The sequence below is a fragment of the Oncorhynchus mykiss genome, chromosome 9, assembly GCF_013265735.2.
Source record: "Oncorhynchus mykiss isolate Arlee chromosome 9, USDA_OmykA_1.1, whole genome shotgun sequence".
In the NCBI taxonomy this organism is placed as follows: domain Eukaryota; kingdom Metazoa; phylum Chordata; class Actinopteri; order Salmoniformes; family Salmonidae; genus Oncorhynchus; species Oncorhynchus mykiss.
This window is the reverse complement of record NC_048573.1, coordinates 72,430,371-72,451,215: the sequence shown is the minus strand read 5'-3', so window position 1 is coordinate 72,451,215 and position 20,845 is coordinate 72,430,371. Positions and strand designations below refer to the sequence as shown.

At 47.0% G+C, this 20,845-nt stretch overlaps 2 protein-coding genes across 5 annotated transcripts; both read left to right on the top strand.

Moving 5' to 3' along the window:
- The first annotated feature begins 290 nt into the window (after window positions 1–290).
- On the top strand, window positions 291–13,732 carry LOC110532820 (SPRY domain-containing SOCS box protein 1). 4 transcript variants are annotated; one of them, XR_005053375.1, is made up of 4 exons: window positions 291–668; window positions 6,175–7,133; window positions 12,924–13,154; window positions 13,223–13,732. XR_005053375.1 is itself a non-coding variant. In XM_036988952.1 (3 exons), the coding sequence occupies exons 2-3, from the start codon at window positions 6,440–6,442 to the stop codon at window positions 13,049–13,051; spliced, it is 822 nt and encodes a 273-aa protein (XP_036844847.1). In that variant the 5' UTR covers window positions 291–668; window positions 6,366–6,439; the 3' UTR covers window positions 13,052–13,732. The 4 variants fall into 4 exon arrangements, 3 of the variants coding, with proteins under 3 accessions (XP_036844847.1, XP_036844846.1, XP_036844845.1); XM_036988952.1 differs by having other exon boundaries at window positions 6,366–7,133; window positions 12,924–13,732; XM_036988951.1 differs by having other exon boundaries at window positions 292–668; window positions 6,340–7,133; window positions 12,924–13,732.
- On the top strand, window positions 13,078–18,407 carry LOC110518319. Its single transcript, XM_036986974.1, has 4 exons — window positions 13,078–13,171; window positions 13,488–13,543; window positions 13,799–14,005; window positions 14,060–18,407. The coding sequence occupies exons 1-4, from the start codon at window positions 13,078–13,080 to the stop codon at window positions 14,681–14,683; spliced, it is 981 nt and encodes a 326-aa protein (XP_036842869.1). The 3' UTR covers window positions 14,684–18,407.
- The last annotated feature ends 2,438 nt before the right edge of the window (window positions 18,408–20,845 follow it).

Sequence of the window (20,845 nt, the reverse complement as noted above, 5' to 3'; positions counted from 1 at the left end):
TCCTGGCATTCCTTGTTCTTTATGATAGCCACATTAGCAGCATATTCACATTTCATTTGTTGGGGGGTAAATATAGGCAAATATAGTGACAAGACACCTTGTCTGAGAGAGATTTACATGGTTATAAAAACGTCACGTGAGCCTACACGAAACACAGGCCTTATTTTAAGTGTTTCTAAAATCCCCCATGGGAAAAATGAATGGTGGAAAAACGATTGGAATCTCCCTGTTTGACCACTAGGTTTTATGGGTATTATGACACCTCCACTGTGGGGCTCTATTGAGGGCAATCCACCATTTTAATGTCGTATACTGGGTGGGATTTCCAATTGAATTGGCTGATTCCCTCCAAAACGTAAGAAAACGTTTTGCTGCGAATGCGAGCGTTTGTTATGAGACAAATCTGGGTAGTTCCTCCCCGTTTGGTTCCTAATGAATTTAGCCCAGCAAGGCATCTGGGCGCTATTGGACCACGTGACTGGTTAGGACAGCCATCGTTTTACCTAATTCATGTCCAACCCAAAATGGGAAAGGGGTGCGAGGACTGCAGAGGATAAAACGAACAGCAATGGTATCGTTTAGGAGTTTTGTTTCAATCTCAAAACCTCGTTTTTCAAATCCTCTGCAGGTTCTATTGGTTGAAAGAAAAAAAAAGTAACCAAGCAAAGGTGAGTTTTATGTAGTTCGTTTTTTTTTAGAGGTTTTGTTTTCGGTTTTACTTATGCTATGTTTTCATGTCTAGATCGCTAATTGACATTCAATGTTTTTAGTCGCAAACAACAAAACATGTCATGAGAGCAGTTGATAACTTAACAAGTATCAAATGCCATGAAGTCAATTGTATAAATTTATTTTCAACAATGAATCTACTTTTTTTTGTTTTTGTTTTTTGACACTTCCTCTGTTAGAACTACAAAGTCCCTGGGAAGTACCTTCACCTTGCTTGGTGTTAGAGACGTTCTTGCATGGAACTCAAGTGGCGCAGTGTCAAAGTTTACTTCCAGTTAAGAGTGAATGTTACGGAATAACTACTAGCTAGGAGCAGATGGACATCACCGGAATCTCACTAGACGTTCATTATTCTCAAATCAGGACAGCGTTCTGCCGGTGTGAGATATTGCTTGGAAAACGTATCTCAATCCTGGGATGGCAGTATACTCTAATTATCCCAAATGACAAATTGAGGAGATTGAAATACTGCTAGTTTTGTCCTCTACATACTAGGTTAGCTAATGGTATAACAGCTCATTGAATTCCATGAAAATGTGACGCTTAGTGTTGAGGTGAGAAGCTACCGGAAGTGTTGTCGAATCCCAATGGGCTGCAATAACATTAGATAGTTTGTCAGTATGCTAGGCTATCTAGTCATTTGAAAACTAGAACTATTTTAAATCTTCTCGATTTGCTAGTTGGGTTAATGGGATAACTAGGATTACACTGCCATCTCCAATCCCTGGATTGAGGTACGTTTTCAGAGCCATATCTCTCGCCGGCTCAGAGCTCAGTGATTTATCCTTGTTCCAACTACAGAATGTGATGAACATCTAGTCGGATTCTGGCTACTGCCTCGCTAAGAATTGAACTCGTGTTTGAATGTAATGAACTTCGATTTGTAAAACGTAATCTCTTTTTAAATCATAGTTATAAACCACACTGTAAAACACGTAATTTACAGGCAGCCAATTACCTGGAGATTACTGTAATAATTAGTACAGTATGTTACCAGGAATTCCAAAAGAAACGTTGGTTTAACAGTACATTACTGTAAAGTTTACGGTATTGTTCTGTTAAATCAAAGTTTCTTTAGAATTTATGGTAGCATACTGTACTAATTATTACAGTAATCTCCAACAAATTGTCAACATTTATAAAATTGTTGCTTTTTAATTTTGTACAAAATAACTTTACTCGCATAAAAACTGGATGGAAACATGGACTGTTAAAAAAAAAAAAGTGGTTTTAATTGTAATTTTCTGTAAAAAAAAAAATTCTGTATGCTGTTTCCATCCAGTTTTTATGCGAGTAAAGTTATTTTGTACAAAATTAAAAAGCAACAATTTTATAAATGTTGACAATTTGTTTTTTTGACAGTGGCACCACCATTTTGAGTTAAATTTGCAGTCATGCATTGCTATGTTGTGTGGTCCTCCCACTGTGAACTTGAAAAAGCATGCACGGTTTAGGCTACAGGGTGGTGAAAGTGCACAGTGATGTGCTTGATGCTCTTTTCCAAATAAAGGTAAGGGTCTTCGTTTGTATGCTAGTGACATGATTGGTGCTTAGCTGCCAATTAACACAAAATATTCTTGCTCCAATCCATCTCATTATGACAGGTAGACTGGACAGGTAGACTGGACAGGTAGACTGGACAGGTAGACTGGACAGGTAGACTGGACAGGTAGACTGGACAGGTAGACTGGACAGGTAACTTTATCAGCAAACTGTTGTCTAGAGAGCATGCGTGAACCAGGTTGGGCAAGTTGTACTTTTATTGCCACAGTTGGTGTGACAGAACTATTGATAGATTGGAAAATGCAATGGAAATGCATGCAACTCATGGTTTTATTTTATTTTAAATTTGGGACATAGCTTAAGTGCAAAATTATTTTGGTGTACAGTATGTCATCAGTCTTTTACCTGCCACAAAGCAATTCTGGTGTGGAAATGCGCCTATTTTTTTCCCCCCATGTTATTTTATAATATTCATATAAAAATCTGTAGCAAAGATATTGCTCCACGTTGAATAAAGCTTTCTACACCCATGTATGTATCTATCTATCTATATCTGGGACTTCCCCAGCAGGTTCAACCTGCTAATTGGCGTTGGCTTCTTTCATTTTACTCTTTGTACTCTTTAATAGCAACCCAGGATTCAGAAACTGGATGAAGGGAGCGTAGAAGTGCGGCGACATCTACATAGTTCGTGTTTTGGCCTAAATGTGGACTCGGTCAACGCGAGAGACTAGTGTTCCTTTGGCTCAGCTAAATCCTTCAGTCCCAGCCACATCTCAATCGGCTCCTTACTAACCCAGGGGTCCAGAAACCCCAACAAGCCCAGCTGCAGGATTATTACACCAAGGCACTCAGCCTCCACCTCCCTTCACATTTTATTTATGGATGAATAGGGACCGGTATGAACACGTTGAATAGACAATCAAATTGGTCATTTTCAACATCCGTCCTTATTCAATTTAAGACTAAAAATGAAGGAATTTACAAAAGTTTCTGCTATTTGAGGACCACCATCGAAGGGTAGTACAAAACCAACTGTCACTAATCCTCATTTAAAATGTGTGTTCTATAATGAAAAAAATATATATATATATTTATTTTAGTTCAGTGTAGTTCTACTTTAATCCCACGAATTAAGCGTTTTGGTTTGAAATTCAGTACTTCAGCACAGCGCTGTTGGTTCATTCTGAGGAAGAAGAATGAATGGTTAAGTTTGCATCCCAAATTTCCTATATCGTGCACTACTTTTTATAGGGCTCTGGTCAAAAGTAGTGCACTACATAGGGAAGTGACATTAAGTCTCCAGCACGGAGTCTGCAAATTTAACATGTTTCATAGTCCCTGTCCTGAGGCCCTGAAGGCTGGACGGGCATTGAGGGACGTTTGATTAAACCAGGCTGTGATGATTGTAAACGCCTCGATTTAGTGCCCTACTTTTGACCAGGACTTGTTAGAGTGCTCTATTGGTCTTTATGTAAGGAAAAGGGTACCGTTTGAGCCATGTGGCCACCCGCTGCAGGGCTATTCTCCCTCTGTTTTGGCCATCCACTGAGGAGACATGACCCACTTAAAATAGTTGTTTACTTGCATTAGAAAAAGAGCCAAAACACTTCTCAATGAACTCTTGTCTACAATTAAATTAGTCTGGCCTTTTCCTTTTCAGCAGCAGCTTGCACAGTGCAGTTTCTGATGCTCCCTGGCCGGCTCCCTGGCTGTGTGGCGATGGCAGCACAGTTCCCTGGCTGTGTGGCGATGGCAGCACAGTTCCCTGGCTGTGTGGCGATGGCAGCACAGTTCCCTGGCTGTGTGGCGATGGCAGCACAGTTCCCTGGCTGTGTGGCGATGGCAGCACAGTTCCCTGGCTGTGTGGCGATGGCAGCACAGTTCCCTGGCTGTGTGGCGATGGCAGCACAGTTCCCTGGCTGTGTGGCGATGGCAGCACAGTTCCCTGGCTGTGTAATTAGTTTCCTGTGTGTCTTCATGACCTCCTAGCAACGTGGACAGAAATAGAATCAATCAAACCTGCCGAGGGGGGAAATGACATCTGAGGTGTTCCAGTAAAGTGAATCGTCAGGACTTCCTGTGAGATACTCTGAACTCACGGGCAAACAAACAAAACAAATGTTTGGTTGAAAATAAATGGATTTGAGTTGGTAGTTATGAATGCGTTTGTGATCTAAGCTATGCCAACTGTTATTGCATACAATTACAGAATTTGAGTTAGTCAAGAAATTCTCCTATTCATAGATGTTTTGTTTTTTTAAGTAAGGGCTTATGTGAGTTACCTGTATCTGAACATGGTGTCCATCTAGTACTACACACTGCATTTCTCAAAGTGCAGTGCGTCAAGCTTTCACTTAGGACTTGGGGGGGAAAAGTCTGTAAGGTTGTAGCGCTGTCCAGCAGTAGCCGGTCAGTGTAGCCAGACCAGTAGCCTTGTGTTATCCTGCCCTTGAAAACAACAATATTTTTAAGCCCAAAGTTTTCCTGTATAATAGTGAACAGCTAGCCCCGACCAGACGACTGTAAACGGCCGGCCCCGACCAGACGACTGTAAACGGCCGGCCCCGACCAGACGACTGTAAACGGCCGGCCCCGACCAGACGACTGCAAACGGCCGGCCCCGACCAGACGACTGCAAACGGCCGGCCCCGACCAGACGACTGCAAACGGCCGGCCCCGACCAGACGACTGCAAACGGCCGGCCCCGACCAGACGACTGCAAACGGCCGGCCCCGACCAGACGACTGCAAACGGCCGGCCCCGACCAGACGACTGCAAACGGCCGGCCCCGACCAGACGACTGTATAATAGGAAACGACTCGCGCTTTCTGCCCTCTATTCCCCATTTGTGGGCACAGTTTTTTAGTTTGTCTGAATATATTTAAGTTTACTGCAGAGATGGAAATCTAGGCCTTAGCAGCTGTCTTGCCCTCTGTCTGTTTACACTAGCAGGGCTTCAGTTGCAAATATTAAGGTTGTGTTTTTCCCACTTGCTGTATATGAAACCACAAATATTAGTTGGTTTACACACCCAGTCTTCCCAAGTCTTGAAGGCTGTGTCAGTTGTTTTGTCATTTCTGATCATTTAAGGACCTAAATTTAGCTGGGGCAAAAACAACATTAAATCCGGTTCAGCTAATCAATTCTCTTTGCATCTCAAATTGCTGACCGTTGAGCTCAGTTGTACATTTATGCACCATTATTGAGTTAGTTAGGCCTACTGTGTCTTTCCAGGAGGGGAATTTCTTTCGGCAATGAGCTATGACGTTGCCCTCGACCTTTCTTCAAGCATTTCTTGGAATAATTGTCATGGAATTTTTTTTCTCTCCCAAAAAAAGATTCTGAAGACCTGATTTCATAAAGCCTTAATGTGTTCCGTGGACACCAGTATCCCCATGAGTTGATGACACCTGGTCCCGTATCCACTAAAGCTTCTCAGAGTAGGAGTGCAGATCTAGGATCTGACCACACAATCTTACTCATTATGAACTAAAAAGGCAAAACGGGATCCTAGAACAGTACTCCTCCGAGAAGCTTTTATGGATACGGGTCCTGATTTAGGATCCATTTTAGCTTTTTTGTTTTAATGATTATAATTATATTGATGAGGAGGGAGACCTGATCCTGGATCATTAATCTTGCTTTGTGAATATGTCCCTGAAGTCGTTTCAAGGCTTGCTCTGATTTTAAGCAGCATGAGCATTACGCAGGTGCACCTTGTGCTGGGGGTAATAAAAGACCACTAAAATGTGCATTTTTTTTTTTCACACAACGCCTCAAATGTCTCAAGTTTTCAAGGAGCATACTGACTAAAGGAATGTCCAGGCTCTTACCAACCGAGTCACACAGGACCATATTATAGTGATTAGGAAGCAGGGTACTGTGTGTGGTGTAATGATTCATGTTCTACCTCTCTTCTCCTTTCCCATTTCTTCGCAGGTGGGATTGAACCAGCAGCTGGCCTGAACCTGTTAACTGGCAACCAGGAGCAGGAACAACAATCCAGCCTCCTGATTGGCTGTGACAAACAGGCTGTGGAGAGGAGGGGGAAACTAACAATCAACTGATTTTGATTTGCTCTCCCCTTTTTATTTATTTTTTGAGGACTCAGCAGGAGGACTCAGCAGGAGGACTCAGCAGGAGGACTCAGCAGGAGGACTCAGCAGGAGGCCTTGGGCTCTGTGTTCTAACTTCCCAGACGAGCATGGGGCAGAGCATCCCTGGAGGCATAAAGACTATTGACATGAGAGACCCGGCGTTCAGGCCTCTGAAGCTGGAGTTGGCAGCCCTGGACCACGCCAAGCCCTCCAGGCTGGATCTGCTGCTGGACATGCCCCCTGCTGGACAGGAGGTCCAGATGCAGCACTCGTGGAACAACAACGACCGATCGCTCAACATCTTCGTCAAGGACGACAACAAACTGGTCTTTCATCGGCACCCCGTGGCTCAGAGCACGGATGCCATCCGGGCCTGTATCGGCTACACCCGGGGGCTCCACGTCTGGGAGATCAGCTGGGCCATGAGACAGCGGGGAACGCACGCCATTGTCGGCGTGGCGACAGGAGACGCGCCGTTACATTCTGTAGGCTACACGACCCTGGTCGGTAACAACCACGAGTCCTGGGGCTGGGACCTGGGACGAAATAAACTGCACCACGATGGGAAGAACCAGCCCAGTAAGACATACCCAGCGTTCCTGGAGCCGGATGACACGTTTCTAGTCCCCGACTCGTTCCTGGTAGTGTTGGACATGGACGAGGGGACTCTGAGCTATATAGTGGACGGACAATACCTTGGGGTGGCTTTCAGAGGACTCAAGGGGAGGAAGCTGTACCCTGTCGTCAGTGCTGTGTGGGGGCACTGTGAAATACGAATCCGCTACATCAATGGACTGGATCGTAAGTATATTTTAAGGGGTTCAGGGTTGGCTTTTGTCTTTTTCTCTGAGACTTAGGGCTGCACCTTTTTGGACAAAGTATCTAATTACAAAATTCTTTGGCCAGATATTGCGATTTATGAATTAAGGACCTAATTTTAGAAATCTGTGCGAGATGTAATCTTGTATTTCCTTTCCAGCTTGTTTATGATCTTCTAGAAACTGACTGTCACGTGCTGAATACAACAGGTGGTTGACCTGACCTGTGAAATGCTTACTTAAAAATAGATAGGTAGCATTTTAAAATGATAATTTCCCCATATTTTATTTAACCCAGTAGACCAGTTGAGAACAAGTTCTCATTTACAACTCTGACCTGGCCAAGATAAAACAAAGCAGTGCGACAAAAACAACAACACAGAGTTACACACAATCAAAAACACAGTCAATAACACAATAGAAAAGTATATGTACGGTGTGTGCAAATGGAGAAGATTAGGGAGGTAAAAGGCAATAAATAGGCCACAGAGGTGAAATAATGTCTTTGGCTATGTGATAGAAATCACTGCCAGTGTCTACGGGATGTTTGTCAAAGGGGTGTTCCACTTAAAACGCATCGGAAATCAATGCCTTTTTAACATCGGTGGCTGAAGCGCGATTGGCCGGCATGCCGTGCAGAGTTAGAGAGCTCGCTTGTGATTGGCTCAACATCTTCTTGTGCATTTAGAAAGCGAATGAGTCTAGCGCATCTCATTGGAGGAGGTACCGTAGTCCAGTTTGTTGTTGTGTCTCAGGAAGGAGGAAATGGCAGCCTCTTGCTATATGGGTATTACACACGTCATTATCACAACTTGGATCTGAATTGGATTATTCGTGCAGCCCTACCAGAGACATTGGTTTAGACTTCCTAAACGCCATAGATGTCACGTCTCACGGGCCTGTAGGGCGCTTTCAGCACAACACAACATTTTTGGAACCTTCAGATAGATACCTGCTATGTAGATCAAACATGCTTCTCTGACATGCAGTAGGATAAGGAATAATGTTGGCTCAATTCATTTGATCTGTAACGTTAGGGCTATACTGCTCGCGTTCCTAGCTATCCCATGAACACTTCCTTCTAGGGATTAAAAAATAAATAAATGTAAATCCTTTTTCTCCCCAATTTCGTGGTATCCAATTGTTAGTAGTTCCCCTCTTGTCTCGTCGCTACAACTCCCATACTGACTCAGAAGAGGCGACGGTCGAGAGCCATGCGTCCTCCGAAACACAACCCAACCAAGCCGCACTGCTTCTTAACACAGCGCGCTTCCAACCCGGAAGCCAGCCGCACCAATGTGTCGGAGGAAACACCGGTGAGCTGGTCCTGTGCGATGAGACAAGGATGTCCCTACCGGCAAAACCCTCCCTAACCAGGATGACGCTGGGTCAATTGTGCGTCGACCCATGGTCCCCCCGGTTGCGGCCGGCTGCGACAGAGCCTGGGCTTGAACCCAGAGTCTCTGGTGGCATAGCTAGCGCTGCGATGCAGTGCCTTAGATCTCTGCACCACCCGGGAGGCCTCACCTAGGGAACTTTAGCAGCTCGGTCTGGTCTTTCATTGTACAGACATGACGTGATTCATAACTTCATAATAGACACAAAACATTTTTTGTCCTGCGTCCCTAATGACTCCCTTATGTAGTGCACTACTTTTGATAGGGCTCTGGTCAAAAGTAGTGCACTATATAGGGTGTCATTTGTTTGGGCCGTACACACGCGTTTCATTGACGTAATGAACTTGAGCGTAACAGTACATTCAAAGGTTGGGCCATTATTACTGCTCACCAAGGTTACAGCAGAGCACTGAGGCTTTCTTGCCTGTTCCCAGATCAGTTTGTGCTCTCTTGCCATTTCCCATGGTTACTGTTTTTTAATGTGTATATGTTGGTTTGTGTTTCCTTGCCAACACTGATCTGGGACCAGCCTAGAACAGACTACATTTAGGCTTGCCTGGTCCCAGATCAGTTTGTGCTCTCTTGCCATTTCCCATGGTTACTGTTTTTTAATGTGTATATGTTGGTTTGTGTTTCCTTGCCAACACTGATCTGGGACCAGCCTAGAACAGACTACATTTAGGCTTGCCTGGTCCCAGATCAGTTTGTGCTCTCTCGCTTATTTATATTTGATCATTTTCGCACATTTTGTCTTTTGCTGGCCGTGACTATTTACAGAGGAGTTAACAAACAAACCCGGCACAAACAGATCTGGGATCAGGTTAGAGGCTTACAGACCACAGTTAGGCTAGCATGGTCCCAGATCTGTTTGTGCTGTTCTCTCAAACTGGAGCTTGCCAATTCAGCAAGACAGCCTGGTCCCAGATCTGTTTGTGCTGTTCTCTCAAACTGGAGCTTGCCAATTCAGCAAGACAGCCTGGTCCCAGATCTGTTTGTGTTGTTCTCTCAAACTGGAGCTTGCCAATTCAGCAAGACAGCCTGGTCCCAGATCTGTTTAGGCTAACAGAGCCATTGATCCTAACTATTATCCCAGACCGTTGGGCACTACGTGGTAAGGTGCCACTGGCATTGTGATGACATCACTTGATCTCTCTGACCTATGCCCCAGAGAACAACAGTAGATGAATAACTGAACAAGCCTGTTGATCACGCTTTCTTTTTCTTCTCTTCTACCATCTTGACTGTGCTGCCTCGTCTGCCTCGGGCTTGACTGTGCTGCCTCGTCTGCCTCGGGCTTGACTGTGCTGCCTCGTCTGCCTCGGGCTTGACTGTGCTGCCTCGTCTGCCTCGGGCTTGACTGTGCTGCCTCGTCTGTCTCGGGCTTTGGGTAGCATTGTCTGCAGTAAGGTGTCACGAGAATGATCCCTTTAAAATAATCACTGATCTGACATGAGTAGAAGGGTGTACTACTGGAAGCTTTTCATTGCATTGCTTTCACAATTATGTCATGTCAGAAGTGTGGAAGGAAGCATTTCAAGAGTATTCAAACAGTTTTCACCATGCAAATCTCTGGCTCCTAGTTTAGATGTCAATGCGTCTCTGGCTCCTAGATTCTCTCTAGTTTAGATGTCAACGCGTCTCTGGCTCCTAGATGTCAACGCGTCTCTGGCTCCTAGATTCTCTCTAGTTTAGATGTCAACGCGTCTCTGGCTCCTAGATTCTCTCTAGTTTAGATGTCAACGCGTCTCTGGCTCCTAGATGTCAACGCGTCTCTGGATCCTAGATTCTCTCTAGTTTAGATGTCAACGCGTCTCTGGCTCCTAGATGTCAACGCGTCTCTGGCTCCTAGATTCTCTCTAGTTTAGATGTCAATGCGTCTCTGGCTCCTAGATTCTCTCTAGTTTAGATGTCAACGCGTCTCTGGCTCCTAGATTCTCTCTAGTTTAGATGTCAACGCGTCTCTGGCTCCTAGATTCTCTCTAGTTTAGATGTCAACGCGTCTCTGGCTCCTAGATTCTCTCTAGTTTAGATGTCAATGCGTCTCTGGCTCCTAGATTCTCTCTAGTTTAGATGTCAACGCGTCTCTGGCTCCTAGATTCTCTCTAGTTTAGATGTCAACGCGTCTCTGGCTCCTAGATTCTCTCTAGTTTAGATGTCAACGCGTCTCTGGCTCCTAGATTCTCTCTAGTTTAGATGTCAATGCGTCTCTGGCTCCTAGATTCTCTCTAGTTTAGATGTCAACGCGTCTCTGGCTCCTAGATTCTCTCTAGTTTAGATGTCAATGCGTCTCTGGCTCCTAGATTCTCTCTAGTTTAGATGTCAACGCGTCTCTGGCTCCTAGATTCTCTCTAGTTTAGATGTCAACGCGTCTCTGGCTCCTAGTTTAGATGTCAACGCGTCTCTGGCTCCTAGATTCTCTCTAGTTTAGATGTCAACGCGTCTCTGGCTCCTAGTTTAGATGTCAACGCGTCTCTGGCTCCTAGATTCTCTCTAGTTTAGATGTCAACGCGTCTCTGGCTCCTAGATTCTCTCTAGTTTAGATGTCAACGCATCTCTGGCTCCTAGATTCTCTCAGGTTTAGATGTCAACGCGTCTCTGGCTCCTAGATTCTCTCTAGTTTAGATGTCAACGCGTCTCTGGCTCCTAGATTCTCTCTAGTTTAGATGTCAACGCGTCTCTGGCTCCTAGATTCTCTCTAGTTTAGATGTCAACGCGTCTCTGGCTCCTAGATTCTCTCTAGTTTAGATGTCAACGCGTCTCTGGCTCCTAGATTCTCTCTAGTTTAGATGTCAACGCGTCTCTGGCTCCTAGATTCTCTCTAGTTTAGATGTCAACGCGTCTCTGGCTCCTAGATTCTCTCTAGTTTAGATGTCAACGCGTCTCTGGCTCCTAGATTCTCTCTAGTTTAGATGTCAACGCGTCTCTGGCTCCTAGTTTAGATGTCAACGCGTCTCTGGCTCCTAGATTCTCTCTAGTTTAGATGTCAATGCGTATCTGGCTCCTAGTTTAGATGTCAACGCGTCTCTGGCTCCTAGATGTCAACGCGTCTCTGGCTCCTAGATTCTCTCTAGTTTGGATGTCAACGCGTCTCTGGCTCCTAGATTCTCTCTAGTTTAGATGTCAACGTGTCTCTGGCTCCTAGATTCTCTCTAGTTTAGATGTCAACGCGTCTCTGGCTCCTAGTTTAGATGTCAACGCGTCTCTGGCTCTTAGATTCTCTCTAGTTTAGATGTCAACGCGTCTCTGGCTCCTAGATTCTCTCTAGTTTAGATGTCAACGCGTCTCTGGCTCCTAGTTTAGATGTCAACGCGTCTCTGGCTCCTAAATTCTCTCTAGTTTAGATGTCAATGCGTATCTGGCTCCTAGTTTAGATGTCAACGCGTATCTGGCTCCTAGTTTAGATGTCAACGCGTCTCTGGCTCCTAGTTTAGATGTCAACGCGTCTCTGGCTTCTAGATTCTCTCTAGTTTAGATGTCAACGCGTCTCTGGCTCCTAGATGTCAACGCGTCTCTGGCTCCTAGATTCTCTCTAGTTTGGATGTCAACGCGTCTCTGGCTCCTAGATTCTCTCTAGTTTAGATGTCAACGTGTCTCTGGCTCCTAGATTCTCTCTAGTTTAGATGTCAACGCGTCTCTGGCTCCTAGTTTAGATGTCAACGCGTCTCTGGCTCCTAGATTCTCTCTAGTTTAGATGTCAATGCGTCTCTGGCTCCTAGTTTAGATGTCAACGCGTCTCTGGCTCCTAGATTCTCTCTAGTTTAGATGTCAACGTGTCTCTGGCTCCTAGATTCTCTCTCTAGTTTAGATGTCAACGCGTCTCTGGCTCCTAGATTCTCTCTAGTTTAGATGTCAACGCGTCTCTGGCTCCTAGTTTAGATGTCAACGCGTCTCTGGCTCCTAGATTCTCTCTAGTTTAGATGTCAACGTGTCTCTGGCTCCTAGATTCTCTCTCTAGTTTAGATGTCAACGCGTCTCTGGCTCCTAGATTCTCTCTAGTTTAGATGTCAACGCGTCTCTGGCTCCTAGATTCTCTCTAGTTTAGATGTCAACCATCGTGTTTTGTTAAGTGTGGAAATGACTGGACTGGACTGACTGGTCCTCATGACTGCTCCTCTCGGGGTAATGTGGTTTCTAATGAGAATGTTTATCAAAACATGTTGTTGTACTGGAACGATTCACCCTGTGTACACTAGTAAATGTTCATCAACTTGTTGTACAGCAAGACAGTTCTGATTGGACGTGTGTGTGGGGGGGGGGGTGTTTATGTGCTCTCTTTCTCTCTCTCTCTCTGTCTGTGTCTCTGTCTCTCTCTGATATTTAAGGTAAACTAAATGGGAAAGTATTGCTGTACTCTAAATCTCTCTCTCTCTCCCCAGCTGAGCCTCTCCCTCTGCTGGAGCTGTGTCGGCGCTCTGTGAGGGTAGCTTTAGGCAGAGAACGACTGAGTGAGATCCATGGTCTGCCTCTACCGGCCTCTCTCAAGAATTACCTTCTCTACCAATGACCTCGGGACCCTCGGCACAACAGAACATGGCTCCGATCCGTCGGCTGTCCCTGCCGGCCTCCATAAAGAACTACCAAGGGGCTGCCCTGTGCCCTCTCATAATATACACTGAGTGTCACTGTCAGCCTCCATAAATAACTACCAAGGGGCTGCCCTGTGCCCTCTCATAATATACACTGAGTGTCACTGCCGGCCTCTGTCCATAGGGCTGTCCCTAATCAACTACTACCAATTACAACTCAAGGGACGGTCCTGTCCCCTCAATAGGGACTGCCTTGTCCCTTCACAACCCTCATCTTGTACACTTGAGCACAGGCTCAGAACCACAGCCCACCTCTACTGGCCTCGATCAAGAACTACCAATGACCAAGGGAGGGTCTGGGACTCACTCACAACATCTCTCTCCCCCGACTGCCCCGTCTGTGCCCACCAATAGATCCACAGAGCACGCCTCACCCTCGCTCACCGTCTTTGGGATTGTCCCCACTGAGGGTAAACTAACCAGTTCAACAACCCAACATAACTCCAGCTTCTGTGTTTCATCTCCATGAATAATCCTCCCAACCCTCAGGGCTCATTTCTACTAATCACATTACACCACAGAGTGAGAAGAACACTGTTGTGTGATGCTTGGCGTGTTCAAGAAGCCATAGAGACAGTGGTTGGTGTTGGGTCAGTTTTTTTTAAATATCTTTTTTAAATAATTGGCGCATACAATGAACACCCGCCAAATGCGGGAAGATTTAGGTGTTGGCGGGTGGTCAATTTGCAGGGCTCCACAGTGCCAGCGTTACGTTCACCAACAAAATAAATAGTCTGAAGAATTCTGCAATAGCTGTTTTCAAAGTATTTCTGTTTTATTTCGTAGCTGCTAATTATACTAATCCTATATCCCACCTGGTGCAGCAACACCGCCTGACAGGGGAGCTGAGCTCACATTCTATATCCCACCTGGTGCAGCAACACCGCCTGGCAGGGGAGCTGAGCTCACATTCTATATCCCACCTGGTGCAGCAACACCGCCTGGCAGGGGAGCTGAGCTCACATTCTATATCCCACCTGGTGCAGCAACACCGCCTGACAGGGGAGCTGAGCTCACATTCTATATCCCACCTGGTGCAGCAACACCGCCTGACAGGGGAGCTGAGCTCACATTCTATATCCCACCTGGTGCAGCAACACCGCCTGACAGGGGAGCTGAGCTCACATTCTATATCCCACCTGGTGCAGCAACACCGCCTGACAGGGGAGCTGAGCTCACATTCTATATCCCACCTGGTGCAGCAACACCGCCTGACAGGGGAGCTGAGCTCACATTCTATATCCCACCTGGTGCAGCAACACCGCCTGACAGGGGAGCTGAGCTCACATTCTATATCCCACCTGGTGCAGCAACACCGCCTGACAGGGGAGCTGAGCTCACATTCTATATCCCACCTGGTGCAGCAACACCGCCTGACAGGGGAGCTGAGCTCACATTCTATATCCCACCTGGTGCAGCAACACCGCCTGACAGGGGAGCTGAGCTCACATTCTATATCCCACCTGGTGCAGCAACACCGCCTGACAGGGGAGCTGAGCTCACATTCTATATCCCACCTGGTGCAGCAACACCGCCTGACAGGGAGCTGAGCTCACATTCTATATCCCACCTGGTGCAGCAACACCGCCTGACAGGGGAGCTGAGCTCACATTCTATATCCCACCTGGAGCAGCAACACCGCCTGACAGGGGAGCTGAGCTCACATTCTATATCCCACCTGGTGCAGCAACACCGCCTGACAGGGGAGCTGAGCTCACATTCTATATCCCACCTGGTGCAGCAACACCGCCTGACAGGGGAGCTGAGCTTACATTCTATATCCCACCTGGTGCAGCAACACCGCCTGACAGGGAGCTGAGCTCACATTCTATATCCCACCTGGTGCAGCAACACCGCCTGGCAGGGGAGCTGAGCTCACATTCTATATCCCACCTGGAGCAGGGGAGCTGAGCTCACATTCTATATCCCACCTGGAGCACGGGAGCTGAGCTCACGTTCTATATCCCACCTGGTGCAGCAACACCGCCTGGCAGGGGAGCTGAGCTCACATTCTATATCCCACCTGGAGCAGGGGAGCTGAGCTCACATTCTATATCCCACCTGGTGTAGCAACACAGTCTGGCAGGGGAGCTGAGCTCACATTCTATATCCCACCTGGAGCAGGGGAACTGAGCTCACATTCTATATCCCACCTGGAGCAGGGGAGCTGAGCTCACATTCTATATCCCACCTGGTGTAGCAACAAAGTCTGGCAGGGGAGCTGAGCTCACATTCTATATCCCACCTGGTGTAGCAACACAGTCTGGCAGGGGAGCTGAGCTCACATTCTATATACCACCTGGAGCAGGGGAGCTGAGCTCACATTCTATATACCACCTGGAGCAGGGGAGCTGAGCTCACATTCTATATCCCACCTGGAGCAGCAACACCGCCTGGCAGGGGAGCTGAGCTCACATTCTATATCCCACCTGGAGCAGGGGAGCTGAGCTCACATTCTCTATCCCACCTGGTGCAGCAACACCGCCTGACAGGGAGCTGAGCTCACATTCTATATCCCACCTGGTGCAGCAACACCGCCTGGCAGGGGAGCTGAGCTCACATTCTATATCCCACCTGGAGCAGGGGAGCTGAGCTCACATTCTATATCCCACCTGGTGCAGCAACACCGCCTGGCAGGGGAGCTGAGCTCACATTCTATATCCCACCTGGTGCAGCAACACCGCCTGACAGGGGAGCTGAGCTTACATTCTATATCCCACCTGGTGCAGCAACACCGCCTGACAGGGAGCTGAGCTCACATTCTATATCCCACCTGGTGCAGCAACACCGCCTGACAGGGGAGCTGAGCTCACATTCTATATCCCACCTGGAGCAGGGGAGCTGAGCTCACATTCTATATCCCACCTGGAGCAGGGGAGCTGAGCTCACATTCTATATCCCACCTGGAGCACGGGAGCTAAGCTCACGTTCTATATCCCACCTGGTGCAGCAACACCGCCTGGCAGGGGAGCTGAGCTCACATTCTATATCCCACCTGGAGCAGGGGAGCTGAGCTCACATTCTATATCCCACCTGGAGCAGGGGAACTGAGCTCACATTCTATATCCCACCTGGTGTAGCAACAAAGTCTGGCAGGGGAGCTGAGCTCACATTCTATATCCCACCTGGAGCAGGGGAGCTGAGCTCACATTCTATATCCCACCTGGTGTAGCAACAAAGTCTGGCAGGGGAGCTGAGCTCACATTCTATATCCCACCTGGTGTAGCAACACAGTCTGGCAGGGGAGCTGAGCTCACATTCTATATACCACCTGGAGCAGGGGAGCTGAGCTCACATTCTATATACCACCTGGAGCAGGGGAGCTGAGCTCACATTCTATATACCACCTGGAGCAGGGGAGCTGAGCTCACATTCTATATCCCACCTGGAGCAGCAACACCGCCTGGCAGGGGAGCTGAGCTCACATTCTATATCCCACCTGGAGCAGGGGAGCTGAGCTCACATTCTCTATCCCACCTGGTGCAGCAACACCGCCTGACAGGGAGCTGAGCTCACATTCTATATCCCACCTGGTGCAGCAACACCGCCTGGCAGGGGAGCTGAGCTCACATTCTATATCCCACCTGGAGCAGGGGAGCTGAGCTCACATTCTATATCCCACCTGGTGCAGCAACACCGCCTGGCAGGGGAGCTGAGCTCACATTCTATATCCCACCTGGTGCAGCAACACCGCCTGGCAAGGGAGCTGAGCTCACATTCTATATCCCACCTGGAGCAGCAACACCGCCTGGCAGGGGAGCTGAGCAGGGGAGCTGAGCTCACATTCTATATCCCACCTGGTGCAGCAACACCGCCTGACAGGGGAGCTGAGCAGGGGAGCTGAGCTCACATTCTATATCCCACCTGGTGCAGCAACACCGCCTGACAGGGAGCTGAGCTCACATTCTATATCCCACCTGGTGCAGCAACACCGCCTGACAGGGAGCTGAGCTCACATTCTATATCCCACCTGGTGCAGCAACACCGCCTGGCAGGGGAGCTGAGCTCACATTCTATATCCCACCTGGAGCAGGGGAGCTGAGCTCACATTCTATATCCCACCTGGTGCAGCAACACCGCCTGGCAGGGGAGCTGAGCTCACATTCTATATCCCACCTGGTGCAGCAACACCGCCTGGCAAGGGAGCTGAGCTCACATTCTATATCCCACCTGGAGCAGCAACACCGCCTGGCAGGGGAGCTGAGCAGGGGAGCTGAGCTCACATTCTATATCCCACCTGGTGCAGCAACACCGCCTGACAGGGGAGCTGAGCAGGGGAGCTGAGCTCACATTCTATATCCCACCTGGAGCAGCAACACCGCCTGGCAGGGGAGCTGAGCTCACATTCTATATCCCACCTGGAGCAGGGGAGCTGAGCTCACATTCTATATCCCACCTGGTGTAGCAACACAGTCTGGCAGGGGAGCTGAGCTCACATTCTATATCCCACCTGGAGCAGGGGAGCTGAGCTCACATTCTATATCCCACCTGGAGCAGGGGAGCTGAGCTCACATTCTATATCCCACCTGGAGCAGCAACACCGCCTGGCAGGGGAGCTGAGCAGGTGAGCTGAGCTCACATTCTATATCCCACCTGGAGCAGGGGAGCTGAGCTCACATTCTATATCCCACCTGGAGCAGCAACACCGCCTGGCAGGGGAGCTGAGCTCACTGAGTGAAGTGCTGATAGATTCATGCTCATGAACGTTGGTCTAATTTACTCAAGTCTACAAAGTGAGACTTTGTCCTCGTGTTTCTTGGCTATTTCAATTGTTTTGTTCACAAGATTGGTTGTTTTTCAACGTTCGTTTTGAGTCCGCTGCTTCAATGGATAGCAAAATCTCCCTAGTCAGACCCCAAATCTCTCTTTCTCTCACACACACACACACACACACACACGACAGAATGCGAGTGGCCCCGTTACCATGGTAACTTCCCTCCCTTAAAGGGGCAACTGGGCATTTTGTCTCCAGATATTTTGATTTTTAAAAGACCGAGGTCACAATTTTAAATGTATTAAATTGTACTTCTTACTAACACATTTCTTGTTTTAGAAATATTACAAAGCATGATTGTCAGTTTTTGTTGTAATTATGGCCAAAATATTTCAGCTGGTTAAAGAATTTGAGTGGCTGGTTGATTTTTTTTGTTTCTACCTTCAACAATGACTGCTGGACCAAAAACAACATTTTAGGCCCTGTTTTATAATCCAGTTTTTATGGCTTACTTTAATCATATACTGGGACATCCACGGCTGTGACGGATATGACATGCAGACAGGACTTTTATCCAGATCTCTGCTGTTCCTGAGGACTACCATGTAAAGACATAAGTTGGTGTCCTGTCTGTCCGTGTTAAAGTGCAATGAGTTTGACGTCAGACTGCAACACCTTGTGATTTGACTTTTCTCTCCTTTTTGTTTGCAGTTTGGCTTAGATTTTTTATTTTTTTTACATCAATCACTTGATGGTTGTATGACATGTCCTGTTGGGGGTAAAAGTTGGAATATTGTGTTGGAATCAAACTTAAGTTCGTTGGCGGGGGGGGGGGGGGGGGGGGGGGGGGGTTGTTGTGTTGTAGAATAGATTTGTTTGTTATTTGTTATGATCCCCATTTGAAGTGCTGAGATTCTTAAATAATAATTTTCCTAACACTTTCTGACCACCAGGTGTCGCCATTTCTCACGTCTTTACAATTCCCCTTGTCGACGGCCCATAATAATATGCTTTTTTTAGCACTCTTTTTTATCCAAAGGGACTTAGTCATGCGTGAATACATTTTACGTATGGGTGTACCCGGGAATTGAACCCATTACCCTGTCTTTACAAGCACCATGCTATACCAACGGCGTGACAGAGGACCACCGTGAGATGGTGCTCCTTTATATACTTGTTGAGACTTAGGGGATTTAGCCCTGTGTGTGTGTGTACTCTCCGGGGGGGGGGGGTTATTTAGCCCTGTGTATGTACTCTCTGGGGGGGGGGGGGGGGTTATTTAGCCCTGTGTATGTACTCTCTGGGGGGGGGTTCAGCCCTGTGTATGTACTCTCTTGGGGGGGGGGGGGGGGGGGATTTAGCCCTGTGTGTGTGACCTCTACAGTGGGGGGAGGGGGATTTAGCCCCGTGTGTGTGTGTGTACTCTCCGGGGGGATTTGGCCCAGTGTGTTTTATACTGCAGTGCTATCTGCTAGGCCCGGTGGGCTGGACAGACCAGGACTGACCTCTAATGTTGAGGTGATAGGATGCAATTTCTCCTGGAAGCACCACCATTACTACCACTGTTTTATATCTCAAGGTGACCATTTACCCTTACCCCTCCCCCCGTACCCTTACCCCGCCCCCTACCCCGATCTTTTTAAAAGGGATAGTTCAACCAAATGACGTATTTAGTTCACAATCATTCTAGTGCAATCCACGCTTTGGGTTAGTTTACCTAGCCTCCCCTTGTCCATAGAATACGTACAGGGTAAGGAAACCAAGATGTTTTCTATGAACAGTCCCTTTAACTCAACCTGAGAACTGCAGATTCTTCTTTCTGTACTATTTGAAGTGCCTAGCTGTTTTATGTTGGGGGGGGGGGATGACAGATTTAAGACTTTTTATTTTATTGGAGAGCTTTGTATATAAACTGAAGGATGACATCGCTGTGATCGTTTGTAGCATGCAACTGATGTTTTCTCATTTGCCCACCAAGCCAATCACTGTCCATGTTCATGAATTTTTCTTCCTGCTTTGGGATCCATACGTATTGTTTTCATTTGGAAAAATCATATAGGTTCAAATGGCACCCTATTCCCTACATAGTGAACTACTTTTGACAAGGGTCCATAGGGCTCTGGTCAGTAGTGCGCTGAATCGGGTGTGATTTTGGGATGTAATAATGGAGACAAGCCAATCCACGCGTGCTGCTGCAACGTGATGCCAAGAGGGTACAAATTGACAGCATATTGTCAAATTATGATTTTTTTTTTTCCTCTTCATTTTGAGTCATTTTCAGATGTCCAGATGTGGTCTGAGTTCGGCATTGTGTCCAGTCTTTAGACCATGCGGCGCCGATTGGTTTTTATTTCCATCTCACTTGCAACCGCTCGTTCTGTTTTGTGTTCCTTGATGAAATGATTTGTAACTATATATAATAAAAGTTTATTTCAAATGTATATATTTTGTGCTGTTAAGTGACTTTATCTGTATGATTTAATTGGTGCTCAAAAGTATCAACAAGGTAGCAGAAGCAAGTGGAAATGGAACTGAATTGTGTGACGATATGTCAACTGTGCAGTGGCCACCCAAATGAAAAATATCCACTTTACTAAAATCAGAAGCTTTTAGATAGGAAATGGGAGCGCCACTGGAATTTTCCTTATCTCGCCTGCAGGGGGCGCCAAAGAACAGATACTGGCCTTACTGCACCAACTACATTATGACCGTTTTTAGTTCAATTGCAAAAGTCAAAGGACCTCTTGTTGTTAAACATTAAACCCCAAAGTGAAAGGTTTACTGTAGCGGCTTAGTGTGTGTGTGTGTGATCATAATGAAGACCTTTGTATCGAAACAGATCCATCCACTCAAAATAACTTCTGCAGTGTTGCTTACTGCAAACGTGAACATCGACTACGTCTATGGAAAAGTCAACAAACAAGTTGTATTTGTGCCCAGAGTAAACTTTTTTTATTTGATTAGATGTTTTTTTAAACTGATCAATCAGCAGATTTCC